We start from the raw sequence: 18,975 nt of genomic DNA, 5'->3' as shown, positions 1-18,975 counted from the left end.
GTTCTATGGTCAGATTAGACCAAAATAGAGCTTTTTGGAAACAAACATCAGAGGTGGGTTTGATGTAGACAGAAAGATAGCCATGCAGAAAAGTCCCTCAACCCAACTGTGAAGTATGGTGGTGGATATTTGAAGTTGTGGCTGTGTTTTTCTTCTAAAGGCCCTGGACAACTTTTTAGGATACATGGTATCATGGACTCCATCAAATACCAGCAGATATTAAATAAAAACCAGACTCCCTCAGCTAGGAAGCTTAAACTGGGCCGTGGTAGGATCTTCCAGCAGGACAATGATCCAAAGCACACTCCAAAATCAACACAAAAATGGTTCCCTGACCACAATATCCAGGTTTTGCCATCCCAGTCCCCAGTCCCCTGACCTAAACCCCATAGAAAACCTGTGGGATGAGCTGAAGAGGAGAGTCCACAAGTGTGGACTTCGGAATCTGAAGGATCTGTAGAGATTCTGAATGGAGGAATGGTCTCAGATCCCTTGCCATGTGTTCTCCAACCTCATTACGCATTATAGGAGAAGACTCAGACCTGTTATCTTGGCAAAGGGAGGTTCCACAAAGTATTGAATGAAGGGGTGCCAATAATTGTGGCACACATATATTTGAGAATAATATTTGTTTTATGATAAGAATACATTTTTTTCTTTCAATTATTTTACTTTAATTGAAGGTTAGATTTTTGTGAATATTTTGAATGAAAGACCAAGAGGATAAACAATATATATTTTTTCCACAGCCTGTTTTGCTCATATTTACCAAGGGTGCCAATATTAGTGGAGGGCATTATAGGTATTTAGGAGCTTAAATAAAATATCCCAGAAATGTTCCATAACCACAAAAAGCTTATTTCTCTCAAATTTTGTGAACAGATTTGTTTACATCCCTATTAGTGAGCATTTATCTGTTGCCAAGATAATTAATTAACCTGACAGGTGTGACATATCAAGAAGCTGATTAAACAGCATGATCATTACACACTCAAAAATTAGCAGTTTTGTCACACAACACAATGCCACAGATGTCTAAAGTTCTGAAGTAGCATGCAATTGGCATGCTAACAGCAGAAATGTCCACCAGAGCTGTTGCCACAGAGCTGTTCTCTACCATAAGCCACCTCCAGCATCGTTTTAGAGAATTTGGCAGTACGTCCATCTGGCCTCACCTCATGTTTCAGCATGATAATGCACGGCCCCATGTTACAAGGATCCGTATATAATTCCTGGAAGCTGAAAATGTCCCAGTTCTTCCATGGCCTGCATACTTACAGATATGTCAACCATTGAGCATGTTTGAGATGCTCTGGATTGACGTGTTCGACAGCGTGTTCCAGGTCCCGCCAATGTCCTGAAACTTCGCACAGCCATTGAAGAGGAGTAATACAACATTCCACAGGACACAATCAACAGCCTGATCAACTCTGTGTCACACTGCATGAGGCAAATGGTGGACACCAAATACTGACTGGTTTTCAGAAAAATGCCCCTAACTTTTCTTTAAGGTACTGTATCTGTGACCAACAGATGCATATCTGTGTTCCCAGTCATGTGAAATCCATAGATTAGGGCCTAATGAATATATTTAAATTGACTGATTTCCTTGTATGAACTGTAACCCAGTAAAATCATTGAAATTGTTACATGTTGCGTTTATATTATTGACTCAAAAAAAGCACATCAGTAATCTGACTGCTGATAGGGACTTATCACAGATGGAGGCCGTTTCCACTTGTAGAATCACAATGGGCAGTGATCAACAACGGAGAGAGGACTTGACAACACGCTCTGGTTGGAAATGGCAGCGAGTAGTGTGGACAAAATGGAGGAAATGCAGAAAAGGTTGGAGAAAGAGATAGGTGAAGTCAAACTAGCCCGGTTCATTGGAAAAGGTAAATATTTTGTGGTAGCCAGGCTCAGCAAGGGAAGATTCTTCAAATGGAAAAACTTAATGGGAAGCAGATTAAAAGCCATGTCCCTGGTGCTTATGCTAGGTTGAGGGGAGTCATCATTGGGGTCCCAATATCTATGTCCATAGATGATATTTTAAAAAATGTGAAGGAAGGTAGAGGGATTGAGGCCAAAAGGATGATCAGTAGGAAAGAGTGTCAAAAAAGTGAAAGCTTATCAGTGCTGCTGAGGTTTGAGAAGGTTTTGCCTGGAAAAGTACAGATGGGATTCCTTAGTTTCAATGTCATAGCATTTGTCCCTTCCCCATTACAGTGTTTTAAATACCAAAGAATGGGACATGTAGCTAGCTGTTCAGTGTAAAGGAAAAAAAAGATGTGCCAAGTGTGGAGGGGAACATGATTATGGTGAACGTGGGAGCAATGTGAAGGTTAAGTGTTGTAATTGTGGGGGGGAACACAGTGCAGCATTTGGTGCATGACAGGTGCAAAGAGAGGCTAGAGAGGCTCAGAGTTATAGAATCAGTCATGATGTATCATATGCAGAGGCTGTAAGACAGATCGGTGGAACTACAGTGCGGACTAATGGAGCTTCCATGGCTGCTCCTGTACTAAGTGGACCTACTGCCGGGGCTGGTGCTTCTGCTGCTCCTGGCATGGTTTTGAGACATGCTCAGAAATCTTGTGATCATGAATGTGCTGTGTCAAAGGACACTGATAGTGAATAAAGTTAACTTCATAGCTTTCATTGGTAAGATCATCAACACGACTCGGGTTGTGGAACGAAGAAATGTCAGGTTAAAGGTTATAATGGATACAGCAAAATAGTTTTTGGGGGGTAACAGATGTTACTGTTCAAATGGTTGTTGACATGCTGAATAATCCTAAAGGTAGATTGTTTCAGCATGATATACTGTAGATACAGTTTTATGGATTGGGGGTCTTGGAAGGGTTTGGTAGAAATTAGTAGGGAGTATTATGATTTAAAAATAAAAAATGATAATACTCCCTATAATACATTAAATTGTGCAATCGCCAATATACCATAGTAGAAGAAGTGGCCAACAACTTGACTTTGAGCCAATAAGACATTAACCTCCCCTTGGGGAAGCTGACAGGAGTGACAAGAAAAAGGAAACAAGAAGGCACTTTTCCGGACTAATCCACCCTCATCATCAGAATTGTTCTAACTAAACATTAAAGCTGCATAGTACATCTTTTTTTCTAGAGCAAGTCTTTAAATCTTTTACCTCTAGCTAAGGAGCTTTGTGCTTGAAGAAGGATTAGGTTTGATAATGTGCATTATAGCTTATTAGTTAGCTAATGTTAGCTTGCTAACTGAGCAAAGCAGTGACACATACACTTAATATAAAATACATGGGGTGGTAAGTGCAGCACAATGCACACAACACTAAATGCTTTACCAAACTAGCTATCTGGTCACTGTAGCTAGTAACATTATATGCCTGGAGCCGGCCTTATCCTCATTGACTCTTGTTTTAAGTGACGTCCTAGTTCGAGGCATAGGCCTAATGGCACAGTCATGAAAATTCTTGGACTGATTCATGTAAATGCCAGAAGTATGATTTAGAAATGTTATTGTATTGTAACTCTGGCTTCTCAAACCAACGCAGATATTTAGATTATTACTGAATCTTAGCAAATAGAAGTCTATGCTGAATTCTGATGTGTCTCTCTGACTGGTTATAATATACAGTATTTCGATCTGACAGAGGTGGGGGTGTCGCCTTATTCGTAAAGAGCAATTTAAATGTTCTGTGTCCCTTTCCACCTCTGTCCCTAAGCAATTTGAAAGCATAATCCTAAATGTGGGTCTTGGTAATAATGCCCCATTGACACTAGTGGGAATTTATCGCCCTCCCTCTGCTCTGCCTTGTTCTCAAAACAAATTGTTTGAATTACTGTCTGACTATGCTAAGTCTGAATTATTAATATTGGGTGATCTTAATCTGGATTGGTTAATGCCAGTATCAGATAGGCTGAAAGGTATTTGTACTGAGCTAAATCTAACTCGCCTCAACTTTAAACACCCTGAAAAATCTACTCTTTTAGATATTATTCTAACAAATGGCCCTCGTAGGTATACTGCCAATGGAATTTTTGCTAATGAGCTCAGTGACCACTGTCCAATTGCCTGCATAAGAGATGCTAAAATACCTAAATCCCGCCTACGCATTATTACAAAGATACATTTTAGGAATTTTAATCAGCAGCATTTAATGTCTGATCTGGGGTTGTTTTACTGGGGGATTGTATCATCTATCTCTGACTCAGATCAGGCCCTTAAATGTTTTACTTCTCTGTTTAACACTGTTGCAGATAAGCATGCTCCGTATAAAAAACTAAGTGTAAACGATAGCTCAAACCCTTGGTTCACACATGAATTGTCTGAAAAATGACAGCAACGTAATTTTGCTTGGGCTAAGGTTAGATTGACTGATACTATGTCTGACTAGCAGTCTTTCAGACATTTGAGAAATACTGTAGATGTATATCTCTGGTTAGAAAAGCAAAGTCAATATACTTCTTGAACTGTATCTGAGAATGGTGGGAATCCAGTGAACTTCTGGAAAGTAGTCAAAATTCTGAAACAAAACTCTCCCCCCTTATATTCACCGCGAAACTGACTTCAGAGAATGATGCACTCCCAGATACACATTCTCTACTTTGATTTCAACCATTTTATATCTATGATTTACTAAGTGCCTTGATAAAAATCGATGTCCCCCCCCCCCCCCCCCCCCCCCCCCCCAACATGGGCTGATTCTCTTGATACCTTCTTAATGCAGCAGCTCTCTGCCCTACTTATTGCAGAATCATTAACCTATATTTTTTACTTGACAATTGTTTCTGGTGTTATCCCCAAGATCTGGAAAGTGGCTCGTCCTCCCGCTACACAAAGGAGGAAATCCTTCTGAATTAGATAACTACTGTCCATTTTCCAAGTAATCTTGCCTTTTCAAAGTTTCAGAATCCCTGGCCAACTGTCAGCTAATCATTTTTTAATTTCTCATTCTATTCTAAATGTGCACCAGTCTGGTTTTAGACGTTGACATAGCACCTCAGCTGCTACGCTTGTTCTAATCTAGATGATGTGTTAAATTGCTTAGATCATAAAAAAACATTGTGCCGCCTTATTTATAGACTTTTCCACAGCCTTCGACACTGTTGACCATTGCATTCAAAGGCTGACTGAAATAGGCCTGGATCAGGCTTCTAGCAACCGGTTTGAGAAATATATATCTGTTAACTTGTAATATTCATCTGTATGCAGACGACACTGGTATATATTCCATTGCCCCAACTGTTGACTAGGCTATGTTAGTGCTGCAATGTGACTTTGTTGCCTTACAGAAAGCCCTGGTTGGTTTAAGACATGTACATTTTTTGTCATTTAACTGACACTCTTATCCAGAGTGATATACAGTAGTGAGCCCATACATTTTCAGTCATACTGGTCCCCCATGGGAATCAAACCCACAACCCTGGCATTGCAAGTGTCATGCTCTACCAACTGAGCCACACAGGATTTACTTAATGCGGGCAAGACTAAATATCTGTTGTTCACTAATTCTCACAAGAATGTTTCAGATGGACTACATATTTATTCATTAGATGGTTCTCCCATTGATCGAGTTTCCGCCTTTAAATATCTGGGCATTTTGATAGACAAAGATGTCATGTTTAAGAAACATATGGATGAGCTAGTTGAAAAGCTAAGATTTAAAGTGGGCTTTTTTAAAAATAAATAGATCTTGCCTCTCCGTAAATAGCAGGAAGCAGATTGTACAGTCAACTTTCCTGCCAGTTCTTGACTATGGTGACACCATTTACCAGTTTGCAGCAGCCACTACTCTTAAACCTTTGGATGCCGTCTACCATAGCGCCCTTCGCTTTATCACAGGTGACAGTTTTAATACTCACCACTCCATCCTGTATCAAAAGGTTGTCTGGTCCTCATTAAAGTCCCGTAGATCGCTTAATTGTTCCCTTTTTGTTTACAAAACTCTATTACAAAAGCTTCCGACTTACCTAAAGTCGCTGTTAAAATATAAAAACATGAGATACCAAACCCGTTCACAAGGGTGGTTAACTCTTGAGGTTCCTCAGGTCTCCACCGAAGTAGATAAATCCGCTTTTAGTTTTAAAACACCTCATTTCTGGAACCAACTACAAATGACAATTGGATGTTCTTGTGTGGCTCGAGCAATTAAAAATATTGATTGGGAATCTTCTTATTAAGAAATGCAATAGTTTTTCTTTAATATTTGTGTTGTTCTGTATTGTATTTTTTCTTTTGTCTTATGAAATTGTATATGCATGGTATATGCACCTTTTTTTCAATACTTTGTGCACCCTCCCCTTACGTGGATAACACCACTTTTTCTATAATGCTTTATGAGATTGGAGAACACATTGGGAGGGATCTTAGACCAGATCCTTGATATCATTTGGTATGTGCTTATGGACTACCCTCTTCAATTCAAACCACAGGTTTTCAATGGGGTTCAAGTCCGGACACTGAGACGGCCATTGCAAAATGTTTATTTTCTGGTCAATTAACCATTTCTTTGTGGATTGTGTTCTTGGGGGTCATTGTTTTGCTGGAAGATCTACTTGCAGCCAACTTTCAGCCTCCTGGCAGAGGCAACCAGGTTTTTGGCTAAAATGTCCTGGTACTTAGTAGAGTTCATGATGCCGTTGACCTTAACAAGGGCCACAGGACCAGTTAAAGAACAGTCCTACAACATCAAAGATCCACCACTATATTTTACAGTAGGTATTAGGTTATTTTCTGCATATGAATCCTTATTTCGAGGCCATACCCACCACTGGTGTACGTGGCCAAAGAGCTCTATTTTCATCTCATCTGACCATAGCACCCGGTTCCAATCCAAGTGTGAATGCCATTTACATTTGCTGGTTGCTCTCAATTAAGGCTTTTTTTTATGGCAACCCTTCCAAATGGCCTATTGGCATGAAGGTGGCGTCTAATTGTAGACCCTAAGATACGACCAAGTTCTGTAATTCTCCCACTGTGGCCCTTGGTCTTTTCTTTGCCTCCCAAACCATCTTCCTCACTTTGCGTAGAGACAAGATACACTTCCGTCCTCTACCAGGCAAGTTTACCACTGTCCCAGTGGTTTTTAAACTTCTTAAATTGTTGCCCAAAAAGTGGTACATTTGCTCTTCAGTAGTTTTTTGTACCCATTGCCTGATTTATGAAAGTCAACAACCATGTCTCTTTTCATTTGTGAGTTCTTTGCCTTTCTCAATGGTGATGGATGACAAATGGATTTTACATGCGTCTTACCAGATTTTTATAACCCACTGTGAAACAGGAAGCCATGAAAGGCCACAATGCAGTTCCTTAAAATTAGACATAACACAGATTCTATTTTGTTTTATTTATTTACAAGAATCATTAGGGGTGCAAATCATTGACGCATATCTTTTAGAGAATTTTTTACAAAATGCACATTGAGCAATTGTATTAGTGTAAAATAATTATATATATTTTTAAATTATACAATATAGCTCAGTATTTGTATTATCTATTTTATAGTATTTTTTGCCCATCTTTAGCAATTGTACCAATAATTTTGGAGATTACTATTTGATTGTAGCAACTTTTAGGAGGTTCAGATCTACCAGTTTAACGGTGTAAAAGCGTTTACCCCAAACATTTGCTGAATGGCGACAGAAGGGATGAGCAACCTAAACAGGAACTTAGCATAATGGCTAAGGTATCGGGTTGACATGGGACCGGGATTCAGTCGGTTAGGGCTTTCCCTGAATTCACTGCAGTGTCTTTGAAGTCATATTCTTTAAAAAATCTATGGGTACATCAGCAGCAAATCTGACAGATTACACATTTAGGTCTAGCAGCTATGTTTTGATTGAGTAAAAGTAGTTTTAGCTCAATTGCAATATTTTCGCTCTATAGCTTTCTCTTTGACATACTTTGAATCAGAGATGTGAGTGTTTGATTTACCTGAAAGATTGGCAGGGAAACTAATTTGGAATGGCAATCCAACATCAATTAATATTTCAAATGTCCTCAGAAAACAGATAACCACACAATTAATTCATATTATGATAATGTTGTAACCTTTATTAAAAATTGTAAAAACTGCTACAGTTTACTTGTATAAAAACAAAATGCTAAATTTACTCTAGCTCATGGTCACGAATGTCAAATGTACAGTACTTATTTATAAAAAAGAAATGTGAGATCTCCCACCTCATGTCTGTTTAATCAGCAATCAGTTTACTCACAATATTATCTTGTGCCTGAGTGCAGGCTTTCAACGCGATAAAAAAAAATACATTATTTTGTTGGAATAGGTCAGCCGAATAGCACAATTCTTTACATGTTCTCAGTTTGTTTTGAATAAGAAAGTAATTACTCCACTAAAAGTATGCATGAAAGTCCGGAAACTCATTATGATTCCAAAATATCAATTAATGTCAGAAAGTTGAAAAGCTTCTACAACCTTAAGTATTACCAAGGTTTAACGCCACCATATGTTTGCACTTAATAAATAAAATAGGCTAAAAGTCATAACATAAAATGAGAAAAATACCCATTACAATTCTTCATTTGTAATGAGACAAATATAAGAACATACGTTATTTCTAATAGCAAACAAATGGCACCACATGCTAGCCTGTGAGGTTAAGCTAACCGTGGTGCAAGAACGAACTGTATGGCTCAAGAAGGAAATGTGTTTATAAGGAATACTGTACACGGTGCATATACTGTAGCACCAAACCATAGACCAAGACAACGGTGCATCACATTGTGAGCATACTGAACGCAATTCATGCTTTCGACAATGCATCTTTGGAAGACAACAGGTAAATTAGTCCCAATCACACTGAGCTTTTGTGCAATTGTTCTGTATTTAGAAATATAGAAAAAAAGACAGTCTGGAACAATTCCCAGACGGTCTCTCCTGTAAAAAAATATATACGTGTATATTTATACAGAAATGTTTTAATAATCTTATATATCTTTTTGAAGAAAATATGTATAGTTCATGTAAATATGTTGTGCTGCTCTGAATTCATGTAGTGTAATAAGTACAATAAATTAAACCAGAAACTACATAAAAAACAGAAGAGAGAACACACTCAAATACAAACATAAAGAAAGTATACATAAGAAAAAGGATGGTGAACTTGAGAAAGCGTGAACCTTTTCAGATGAACATTTCATTGCACGGAGATGGATTTCACTCAGTTTCCATACAGAGGAAAGCGTGTAAATATTGTATGTTCGCACATACAAGACAAAAAGGCAGTGGCACAAGATCAATGAAACAGTATTCGAGTTTTAAATCTGTAAGCTATGAGCCCACAATGATCTCCATAATGTGGTCAAGTTCATTGAGATCGGCTCTACAGCTGGAGTTGGACACAGGGCCGTGTGAGGAGGCCAAGCTGTCCAGAAAGTCGTAAGGCCCCATCTTGGGGGCACTCTGCATGCCTGTCAGCATGGTGTCCAAGTCATAATACGAGGCATCAACGTCAGAGAACAGCTCCTCTAGTGCCGGGTCCGACCCAGGGGCACCGTTCTTGATCTCGAACGTCCCAAACACCTGCCCTGTTGCCATTTTAGCCCCCTCCCCAGATCTCATCCCCTCCTCGCCCCCCGTTCCTGAGTCTTTGCTGACCCCATCCTCCACTCTCAGTTCTCCCCTGTCCCAGCAGTGGCCAATGGTCCCCAACAGGAGGGCCGGGGCCCTGTCGCCAACAACCACAGAACACAGTGCCTTGTCTGTCACCACTTCCTCCTCACGGCAGCCGTCGTAACCCATCACTGAGTAGAGCTTAGGCCCACCGTCCTGCTGCTCCGGTGACTGGCACAGAACCTCGGTGTCCACCAAGCGGTCAGATGGGCCGTGGCCAGAGCCACCTAAGGCCTCTGTGACCACCTGCCAGCTGCCGTCGTGGGACATCTCCTCCTGGATCTGGCGCACCGTGTTGGCGATGAGCACCGAGCGACACAGGTTGGGCTCCGCCAGCATGTGGCACAGCTGCAGCTTGAGCAGGGACATGTCCAGCAGGGACTGGCGCTGCAGGCTATAGGATGCCGCCACCGCCTTGTTGTCCACACCATCAGAGAACTTGCGTTTGGTGCCCTTGGAGTACATGTTGGCCCTGTGGGGGGAGCCAAGTAGCACTTTGGTTAGAACATATAAAGCTTTATAAGAAGTAACTTTTTCCATTCAGTTGTTTTGCAAGTTATGCTTAGTTATTTCAGTGTTTTATATTGTTCGGTAAAGATGACAAAAGTGCACGTCCTATTTACTTACAGTAATAAGATTTCTTCATAAAACACACTAGAATATCAGGATTAGGATTTAAAAAGGTTATGACAATTTGCTAATGCTAGAATTGAAATGCTCAACTTGAGTGCACCTGAAAATCTAAGATATTATGAATAATGTACTTGTGTGTTCATTTACTTTTCTCTACCTTTCCTACGGCGACGCACAGGCATATATATGGGACGGCTTCCTCTTTTTCTCATTGCTTCCTCATGTTACTGAAAAACTGCTTCTGTTCTTAACTCTCTTTCAAGTCTTTTCAGACCGACGTGCAAGGTGCCTGCTGAGTGGAACATCCAACTTAGATCGCCACACTGATAAGATGGTACAGTTTGCTACCATAATTCTTGGGATTGGAGCACACTCTAGCTCTCCAGTCTTGAAACGGGAAGCAAACTCAAGGCTTGTTTGTGTGCTACAGTAGAGAGAGAGAAAGAGGAACAATGCCAGAAAGGCATTCGTCTGAAGTGATAGGATCTTTGTTGATTAACCAACATCCATTGAGCACACCTTCCAATATGACATTTTAGTAAATGCCTGTTAAGACAAAGGGATTCAAAAATACATTTGTGTTTACAGACAAAACAGAGTGACATCAACTTCAAACCAGGATTACGTATCAAGAGCATATTCCGACCAATGTCAGTATTTGTAAATCATTATCATAAGTACATATCCCTAAAACAAATATGAACACAGACTTGCTGGAGCCATTTGCAAGAAAAGTGAAACATGAAGTAGAAATTGGACTTTGATCAATTCTAGCATAGTGCCTTAAACAGAAAAAGAGATCCCACTCCCGATGCAAGCATTTTGTAATATTAACCCAAAATATTCAGCTGAGTAAAGATAAAATGGCAGACACACACACTGAAAATGGCTAATGGCTAAACAGCACTTTGTACATACATCCAGTACTGAGACGAGTGTTGGACACTTGCCTCCAGCCACGGCGGCCAGCCAACCAGGGCTGCGGGAGCCTAAAAGTGACAAACATCCAGCTAGAGCAGGGAGAACACATGATAGTCACCAGCACGTCAATGCACATTACATCCAAAGTCACTGGGTGACTCATGTGTGTGCAGAAGGGGGGAGACACACTAGAACTCGGCTACTGGGACCAGGTGCTGAGGAACTGTAAAAGGTTATGAGCAGCTACAAATAATAATGCCCGCTTTTACCTCCTCAATGCAAATTGTTTGTGTCACATTGCATTGGGTGAGAACCTGAAGGTTGCTCGAGCTTCAGGACGATGGAAGGACAAGGGGCAGTATGCATCGTTTTGTAGACCAAACCAACAAAATGTTAGTTGCAGGCAAAAACAAAGAATCACATACGTAATGCAAAAAAAATATTTTCATGTTGAAGGGTGGAATTTGTATGTAGATGGAGCTGATTTGTTTGATAGTCACAAAGATCACAGGAGAGAATCTTGTTCGCTATAAGGATAACTATAAGGATAACACGTTGAGGGAGAGGGGTCAGTCACGGTTGAGATGAAGGCATGGGAGATCAGCCTACCTGACACAAATATGACCCCATTTTTGCCACACTTCTGAAATGAAGTCTGCAAATGATGAGCATTTTCCATGGTAAGTAAACCCCCAGCTACCTCGTGTATGGCAAATCACAGCAAAAAGATGATTATCATGAATGATTTTCAAATTGCCTGCAGTGGATTGGAATTTGTTTGTAACAAACTGTGTTTTTTTAAAGTGAAAATGTTCCTTGTAAAATAGGACAGCAGAGTTTCCTCTGAGTTTGCTTTGACAGTGACATTAAACTCCAAGAGGGCCATAAAGGATTGATGGGCTTGAAAAATGATTGCCTGAATCATGATTTTTTTTTCTTTTTTTTTTTCAAACCATTAGTTTGAAATCAACCTTATACTGTAGTAGTTATAGAACAAAAATTCAACAACATGTCTACAATAAGCAACTAGTCTTCTGGCCCCAGATGATAATTTTACCTCTACACAAGTGGATGTAAATTACAGTTTTTAGTTTATTTAACTAGGCAAGTCAGTTAAGAACAAATTCTTATTTACAAATGACGGCCTACACTTACACAAATTAAACCAAGTATCTTCAGTTGTTGTCTTGTAAAGTAAAACAATAAATCCCACCATGCCATCCTCCAGGCCGTTACATTGGCAGTGGCAGAGTGGTGAATAACATACAACTGTGTCTGACGCATACAAATACCGACATTTCTATCAAACCAACATGGTACTTGCTATCCGGGATCCTTGTGACGTCCAACTATGGCATCATCCCATTGAAATGTAAACTGGTTATCGTGGGTTGGGTTATGGTTTAGGGTAGAGATGTCCCAAGGACCCCAGATAGCACAAACAAACATGCCTCCCTCCTGTGGAAGTTCCACCCAGTTAAAGTTACTCCTCCCTTCCCCCCACCATACTTAGAGTCACAATGCTGATTCATCGCCGGCCGGATGACGAATAGGCCTACCGCTCTCTCTGGCTACAATCAGCGCATTCCTCTGCCCAGGCGTTGCTGACGCCTGCCAGATCTTACAACGCCTGGATAGGTATTTGACTTATCAGCTAACCACATATGTTATAGCAATCTGTCAGTCGATAATGTGGCACACAACCCGTGGTTGATGGACGCAATGTTTGAGCAGGGGAACGCGAACATAGTAAAATAGCAGTAAAAAAAATACAAATGAATCGACGTGAGACTAGAAGAGGGGTAAATGTCGCATGCTTTCCTGTCTAAACAGTTTGCATATATATATATATATATATATATATATATATATATGACAATTTTGTGCCGTTTTTCTTCGTTTTGGTGTTCTTTAGGTTTTTTTCTGGTTGTTCATGCACACAAATTATTGCTGCAGTTCGAACTTCGGTAGCCGAATTCTACGCCCCTTCGTCGGTTATTGGTCAACAGTACTACTTGTAGGAGTGGGAACTTGGGACGGGTTTTTTTTAAGCGTTTGTTGTCATTCAATGAGAGACTACTCGTATTTAGTTTATGCATTTTTTTTTCACTTGAGAAATACTGCACAAAAATCTTAGTAAAATGTTTAATTGCCCGCATGCTTTCAGAGTGAGAGTGCATTAGGAAAGTATTAAGACCTTGCCTCATTCTAAAATGTCTTGAATATTATTTCCATCAATCTACCCACAATAACCTATAATGACATTTAAAAAAAAAAAAACGCGTTTTAGAAATGTTAGTAAATGTATATATTTTTTAAATCCACAGAAATATCACATTTACATAAGTATTCAGACCATTTACTCAGTACTTTGTTGAAGCACCCTCGGCAGCAATTACAGCCTAAAGTCTTCTTGGGTATGACACTACAAGCTTGGCACACCTGTATTTGGTGAGTTTCTCCCGTTCTTATCCACAGATCCTCTCAAGCTCTGTCAGGTTGGATGGGGAGCGTTGCTGCACAGCTATTTTCAGGTCTCTCTGGTTTCAAGTCCAGGCTCTGGCTTGGTTACTCAAGGACATTCAGAGACTTGTCCCGAAGCCACTCCTGCGTTGTCTTGGATGTGTGCCTAGGGTCGTTGTCCTACTTGGAAATTGAACTTTTGCCCCAGTCTGAGGTCTGGAGCAGGTTTTCATCAAGGATCTCGCTGTACTTTGCTTAATTCATCTTTCGCTCAATCCTGAGAAGTCTCCCAGTCCCTGCCGCTGAAAAACATTCCCACAGCATGATGCTGCAACCACCATGCTTCACCGTAGGGTTGGTGCCAGGTTTCCTCCATATGTGACGCTTGGCATTCAGGCCAAAGAGTTCAATCTTGGTTTCATTAGACCATCTGAGAGTCCTTAGGTGCCTTTTGGCAAACTCCAAGCAGCGGGCTGTCATGTGCCTTTTACTCTACCATAAAGGCCTGATTGGTGGAGTGTTGCAGAGATGGTTGTCCTTCTGGAAGGTTCTCCCATCTCCACAGAGGAACTCTGTCAGAGTGACCATTGGCTTCTTGGTCACCTCCCTGACCAAGGCCCTTCTCCCCTGATTGCTCAGTTTGGCCAGGGGCCAGCTCTTGGTAGAGTCTTGGTGGTTCAAAACATCTTCCATTTAAGAATGATGGAGGCCACTGTGTTCTTGGGGACCTTCAATGCTGCAGACATGTTTTGGTACCCTTCACTAGATCTGTGCCTTGACACAATCCTGTCTCGGAGCTCTACGGACAATTCCTTCGACATCATGGCTTGGTTTTTGCTCTGACATGCACTGTCAACCTTGGGACCTTATATAGACAGGTGTGTGCCTTTCCAAATAATGTCCAATCAATTGAATTTACCACAGGTGGACTCCAAGTTGTAGAAACATCAAGGACGATCAATGGAAACAGGATTCATCTGAGCTCAATTCTAAAAAACTATTTTTGCTTTGTCATTATAAGGTATCGTGTGTAGATTGAGGATTTTTTGACATGTTACGTTTTTGTTAGTTTTGGTCTTCGGCAAGGTTTTTTTGGCTGTTCGTGCACAAAAAACAATTCTCCATGCAAGTTGAACTTCGGTAGCCGAGGTCTACACCCTTTCGTCGGTCATTGGTTAACAGTAGGGATTCTTCAATTAAGTGTTTGTCTTTCTACGATAGATGAGGAATACTGCATTAAACATCTTAGTTAGATGCAGTGGCGTGTATTCATTGACGCCAAGGGAAGCCAGGCTTCCCCCAGAAATGTAACCCCCTCAGAAATATAACATCAAATTATTTATTTAGTCTCTCTGAGTTTCATAATTTTCCTTCAATTCGCAAGAGGCTGAATGTATCTCACATGAGAAAGCTTCCGAGTGATCGAAACAGATTAGCCAATCAGCGTTGAGCTAAACTGAGCAAGCTCAACTGTGAATGGTGCTGGTGAAAAATACAAAAATATTAAGTGTCAAGGGAAGCCAGCTTGGATTTGGCTTCTTTCCTATCAAATCCCTTTGAGCATACGTCATTAACAGAAACAACTTAAATTGTTGCATCTCATTGTGTTGTTTTCCTCCGGTGGCTAGGTAGCTAAAATTGACCCTTCCTATCCATGGATTGAGATTTTTTTTAATTATTATTGAACCTTTATAGGGATTTGGACTTGTGGTTTTACTTAATTCTCCATACTGGCCAATGATTATAATGGCGATTGTGATCCAACCTTTAATTCATACATTGTTGTGCCCCTGGCTTGAGAGGATGGAAGTTCAATATGTGCAGTAGCTAGATGGAGAAGGCTAGCCTAGGACAACAAAAAATACAAGTGTGTACTGTATGACAGAGTGATATACAGTTTCATCAACATGAAAGAGAGGATGACATTGGCATTTCTCTACAAGTAGGGTGAGTCAACATGTTTTTCTACTTGCACAACGCACGCGCAAACAGAAATCAGAACCATGGACAGCCACATCATATTTAGCTGATGTTGATTGGACTAAATCGTTTTTGGGTATCTTTTAGTTGTCACTGTATTAGACTAAGCAGAGGTGATTTGATGATGTTGAAATGGTGCTGGAATAGTGGAAGCAGCTCCTGTTTTCTTTGCGACTTGTGGTAACACTGTGGTTCTAAATCAGTAGTTTAGTGGTCCAAAAATGTTGGAAACATTAACTTGCTTAACCATGCTGTAGGTAATGTAACTGACTGTTACATGAAATATGTGTCGACTTCACCGGACATAGGTTGTTATCCGGTTTTGTTATAAAACAAATGTGTGGTTGAATTTATTCTGCCACTGTCTTCTTATTGTCTCTGCCTTTAGGTATGTATATATATAACTGTAGCAAGGCATATGAATTAACAGCAAACACTGCAATTAAACAATTGCGGGGGGCTTCCCCAGTGATCTTACCCATGCACTGCAACTGGTTAGATGTAAAATTGAGCAACTAAGATCTCCTCGGCATAACCTTAAATATGTGTGCCCGATTTGTTGAGTTATCTTAGATGAATTCTGACTATTTTGAGGAAGCGTATACCGGCTACAGTGTCTCAAGATGGATAAACAGTACTATTGCTGCTTTTCTCATTTTTCAAGCGCACTCGTTTCTGTTTGACTAGGCGCCAGCCAAACCAAAGCATTCAGAAGCCTTAAGACACTTAGAAATAAGGTCAAAATGAATGACAGATTTCTTGATTTATCTTCAATTAATTCTTACTATTTTGAGGACGTGGCTTGCTATGTTGTTGCTACGGCGTCTCAAGAGGCAATGTAATATTTTTCAAGCAAATGTGTTTTAAGAGAGTATACGAGGTACAGACGTTCGTGACACCTTGCTGAGTTGTGCTATAAGCACACTTAACCTGATATGCGGGCGCCTTAACTGAGCAATATTATGAGACAACAAAACTTGGTCCAACACGACAGTGTACTTAATAATGGTTTGTGTGTCGTCCCCTTAACTTACTTTCCAGACGCAAACATAGGAACTTACAGGGAAAGGGAAGCGACAGAGAGGAAGCCATTTTGAATGTACCATCTACTTTTGTTAACTTCTGTTCGTTAAACACCAGTTAAGATGTATCCCGCTAGACCACGTCTGGATGAAGCACATCAAAGTGCTGATTTCCAGGCTACTGGTGACAAGAGGTTACAATGTAACACACATCTATGGAACGTTGAGCGAGAAATACCGCTCGTCAACTTCCGCATTGAGCACTTGCGTTCGAAATCGACCGCGCATTTGTAATACATTCGAATGGTATTTTATTTATAAAAAATACATGTAAAAAAGACCATTAACTCGTTACACTCAACACACATGACGTTATTCATATTTCTATTTATTTGTCTTACCTTTAGAGAATCAGCTTTTTTAGCCGAGGGTTCATGTGCTCTTCGTGAATAAACGAATTAAAGGCGCAGCTCTCTCAGCTTCCCTGGATACAGATTGTATTCGAGGCACTGCTGCCAGGCAGCCAGATGCAGCAGAGGGAAGGGTGAAGTGGGCGGACACATGGATCTTGATCGACAGGCCGTCGCTTGAACTGGGGAAAACATGAACAAAAGCCACACTGAATAAACAGATTGCACCACGGGTCCACAGACATCTGACACAATACCCGCTCTGTTAGGGAAACATTTGAGGCTTACTGAATCTAAAATTAAACACAACTAGCTTGGACGAAAATGAAGGAAGAGATTGAACATTAAGGTAGAAATATTTATCAGCCAAGTAATAGGTAAATAAAGTATTTTAACTCAGGGCCAGGCTACATAGCCAAATATAGGAGATGGACCTTTACAAAAGTATCAAGAAATTCAACAGTGAACAAAATCAAACAATCTTGTTATTCTTTCAATACCTCAATAAACATATACATATATCAAAACATAAGCAAAATGTGATGAAACTAGGCTGCATTCTGGGTCACTGTCCAACCAAACGGGTCTGACCAGATAGTATATCAGAAAATGACCACTGTAGTTTGTAAATCCTCCAAAAATGGGGTTTTCATGAGTCTGTTCGGGACTGTATTTGCTTAAAAATGCATATTAAGCTATTCTTATTGTGTGAGTAGTGATTACACCCTTGCAACCCCCCAACATATGTCCCATCTTTGCCTGTCAGCACACAGAAAGGGCAATGACAGCAGAACCACGGACAAGGCTGAGGTGCGACAACAAAGGCGACACTAAAAGGCGCTACATGGTCAATCCGACTTCTGCATTTGCCATACAGCATTTACTGCGAAGCGGCCTCCTCAGAAGTCAGACCAAACATACTTTTTGCGCTTCGCGGAGCAGCCCAGTTGTTGTGAAGGAAGTTGTCAAGGAAGTAAGTTTGTGTTTATACAGGACCTCCCGCCCACACCTACCGTCAACCAATCATTTCAATGCGGAGCTATACGGAGGACTCCGCATTGTTACAAAATTTGAGAGGCGCAAGGCGATGCGGCATGGTGCTCAATTTGGCCTCTGCATGCCTCCGGAGGCTCCGCATTGTGTCACACTATCCATACGGCGCCCCCGACCACGTTTTCGTATCAAGCATAAATTGGCTGTAAAGCGAGAGAGACAGCTTGTGTTGGATGCTCCTGACAGCAATAAAGAACATTATTAACACCTTTTTTATTAGCATAAAGGCGTCCGCAAACTAGGTTAAGATTGCACCTAGCAGAACTCAACTAGGCGAAGCGAACGTCTGTGCCTCACATATTCCATTAAAAAGGCCTTTGGTTGAAAAACTAGAAAAAAGCGGCAATATTACTGTTTGTCCCTCTTGCAACACCATTCCAACAACACATAAAGAAACACTTCCTTAAAATAGTCAGAATGAATCTAAGATAAATCAAGACATTTGCCATTCATTTTGATGTGTTTTCAGAGGAGGTCTTCAGTCTTGCAATTTTACATCTAACTATGTTTGGTGCAGTGTTTCTCAAGTGAAAACATTTGCATGAAAACTAGTAATCTCTAGTTGAATGACAACAAACACTACATATTGCTGACCAATCCCCGGCAAAGGGGTGTAGACTTCGGCTACTGAACTCCGACTTGCCTCAAGAAAAAAATAGTGCAGGAAAATCCGGAAAAAACCCTGCTGAAGATCGAAAATATACACACAAACTGTTTTTACTGGGAAGCATACAGTAAGCTTAACAGTGCACATCCATAAAAGTGGCCCAGGAAATTTGACAGAATTGACACAAACAGTTTGTGTATTCAATTGAATCTTATGCTGACTTGAAACAAAATATTGTGGCTATTCTGTTGTCTACTT

The 18,975-nt window shown here is 40.5% G+C and overlaps 1 protein-coding gene across 5 annotated transcripts; it reads right to left on the bottom strand.

Moving 5' to 3' along the window:
- Positions 1 to 8,022: 8,022 nt before the first annotated feature.
- Positions 8,023 to 17,200, bottom strand: cdca4 (cell division cycle associated 4). Of its 5 annotated transcripts, none has more exons than XM_045695790.2 (4): positions 17,049 to 17,191; positions 11,180 to 11,271; positions 10,409 to 10,685; positions 8,023 to 10,100 (listed from the first exon to the last, which is right to left on the bottom strand). In XM_045695790.2, the coding sequence occupies exons 3-4, from the start codon at positions 10,471 to 10,473 to the stop codon at positions 9,287 to 9,289; spliced, it is 879 nt and encodes a 292-aa protein (XP_045551746.1). In that variant the 5' UTR covers positions 10,474 to 10,685; positions 11,180 to 11,271; positions 17,049 to 17,191; the 3' UTR covers positions 8,023 to 9,286. The 5 variants fall into 5 exon arrangements, with proteins under 5 accessions (XP_045551746.1, XP_082817991.1, XP_082817989.1 ...); XM_082961865.1 differs by having other exon boundaries at positions 10,419 to 10,685; positions 17,049 to 17,188; XM_082961863.1 differs by having other exon boundaries at positions 10,409 to 11,271.
- Between the last annotated feature and the right edge of the window lie 1,775 nt (positions 17,201 to 18,975).

This window comes from Salmo salar, chromosome 15 (genome assembly GCF_965601325.2).
Source record: "Salmo salar chromosome 15, fSalSal1, whole genome shotgun sequence".
NCBI lineage: Eukaryota > Metazoa > Chordata > Actinopteri > Salmoniformes > Salmonidae > Salmo > Salmo salar.
The sequence above is the reverse complement of the archived record's forward strand: the minus strand, read 5'-3'. Positions and strand labels throughout refer to the sequence as shown.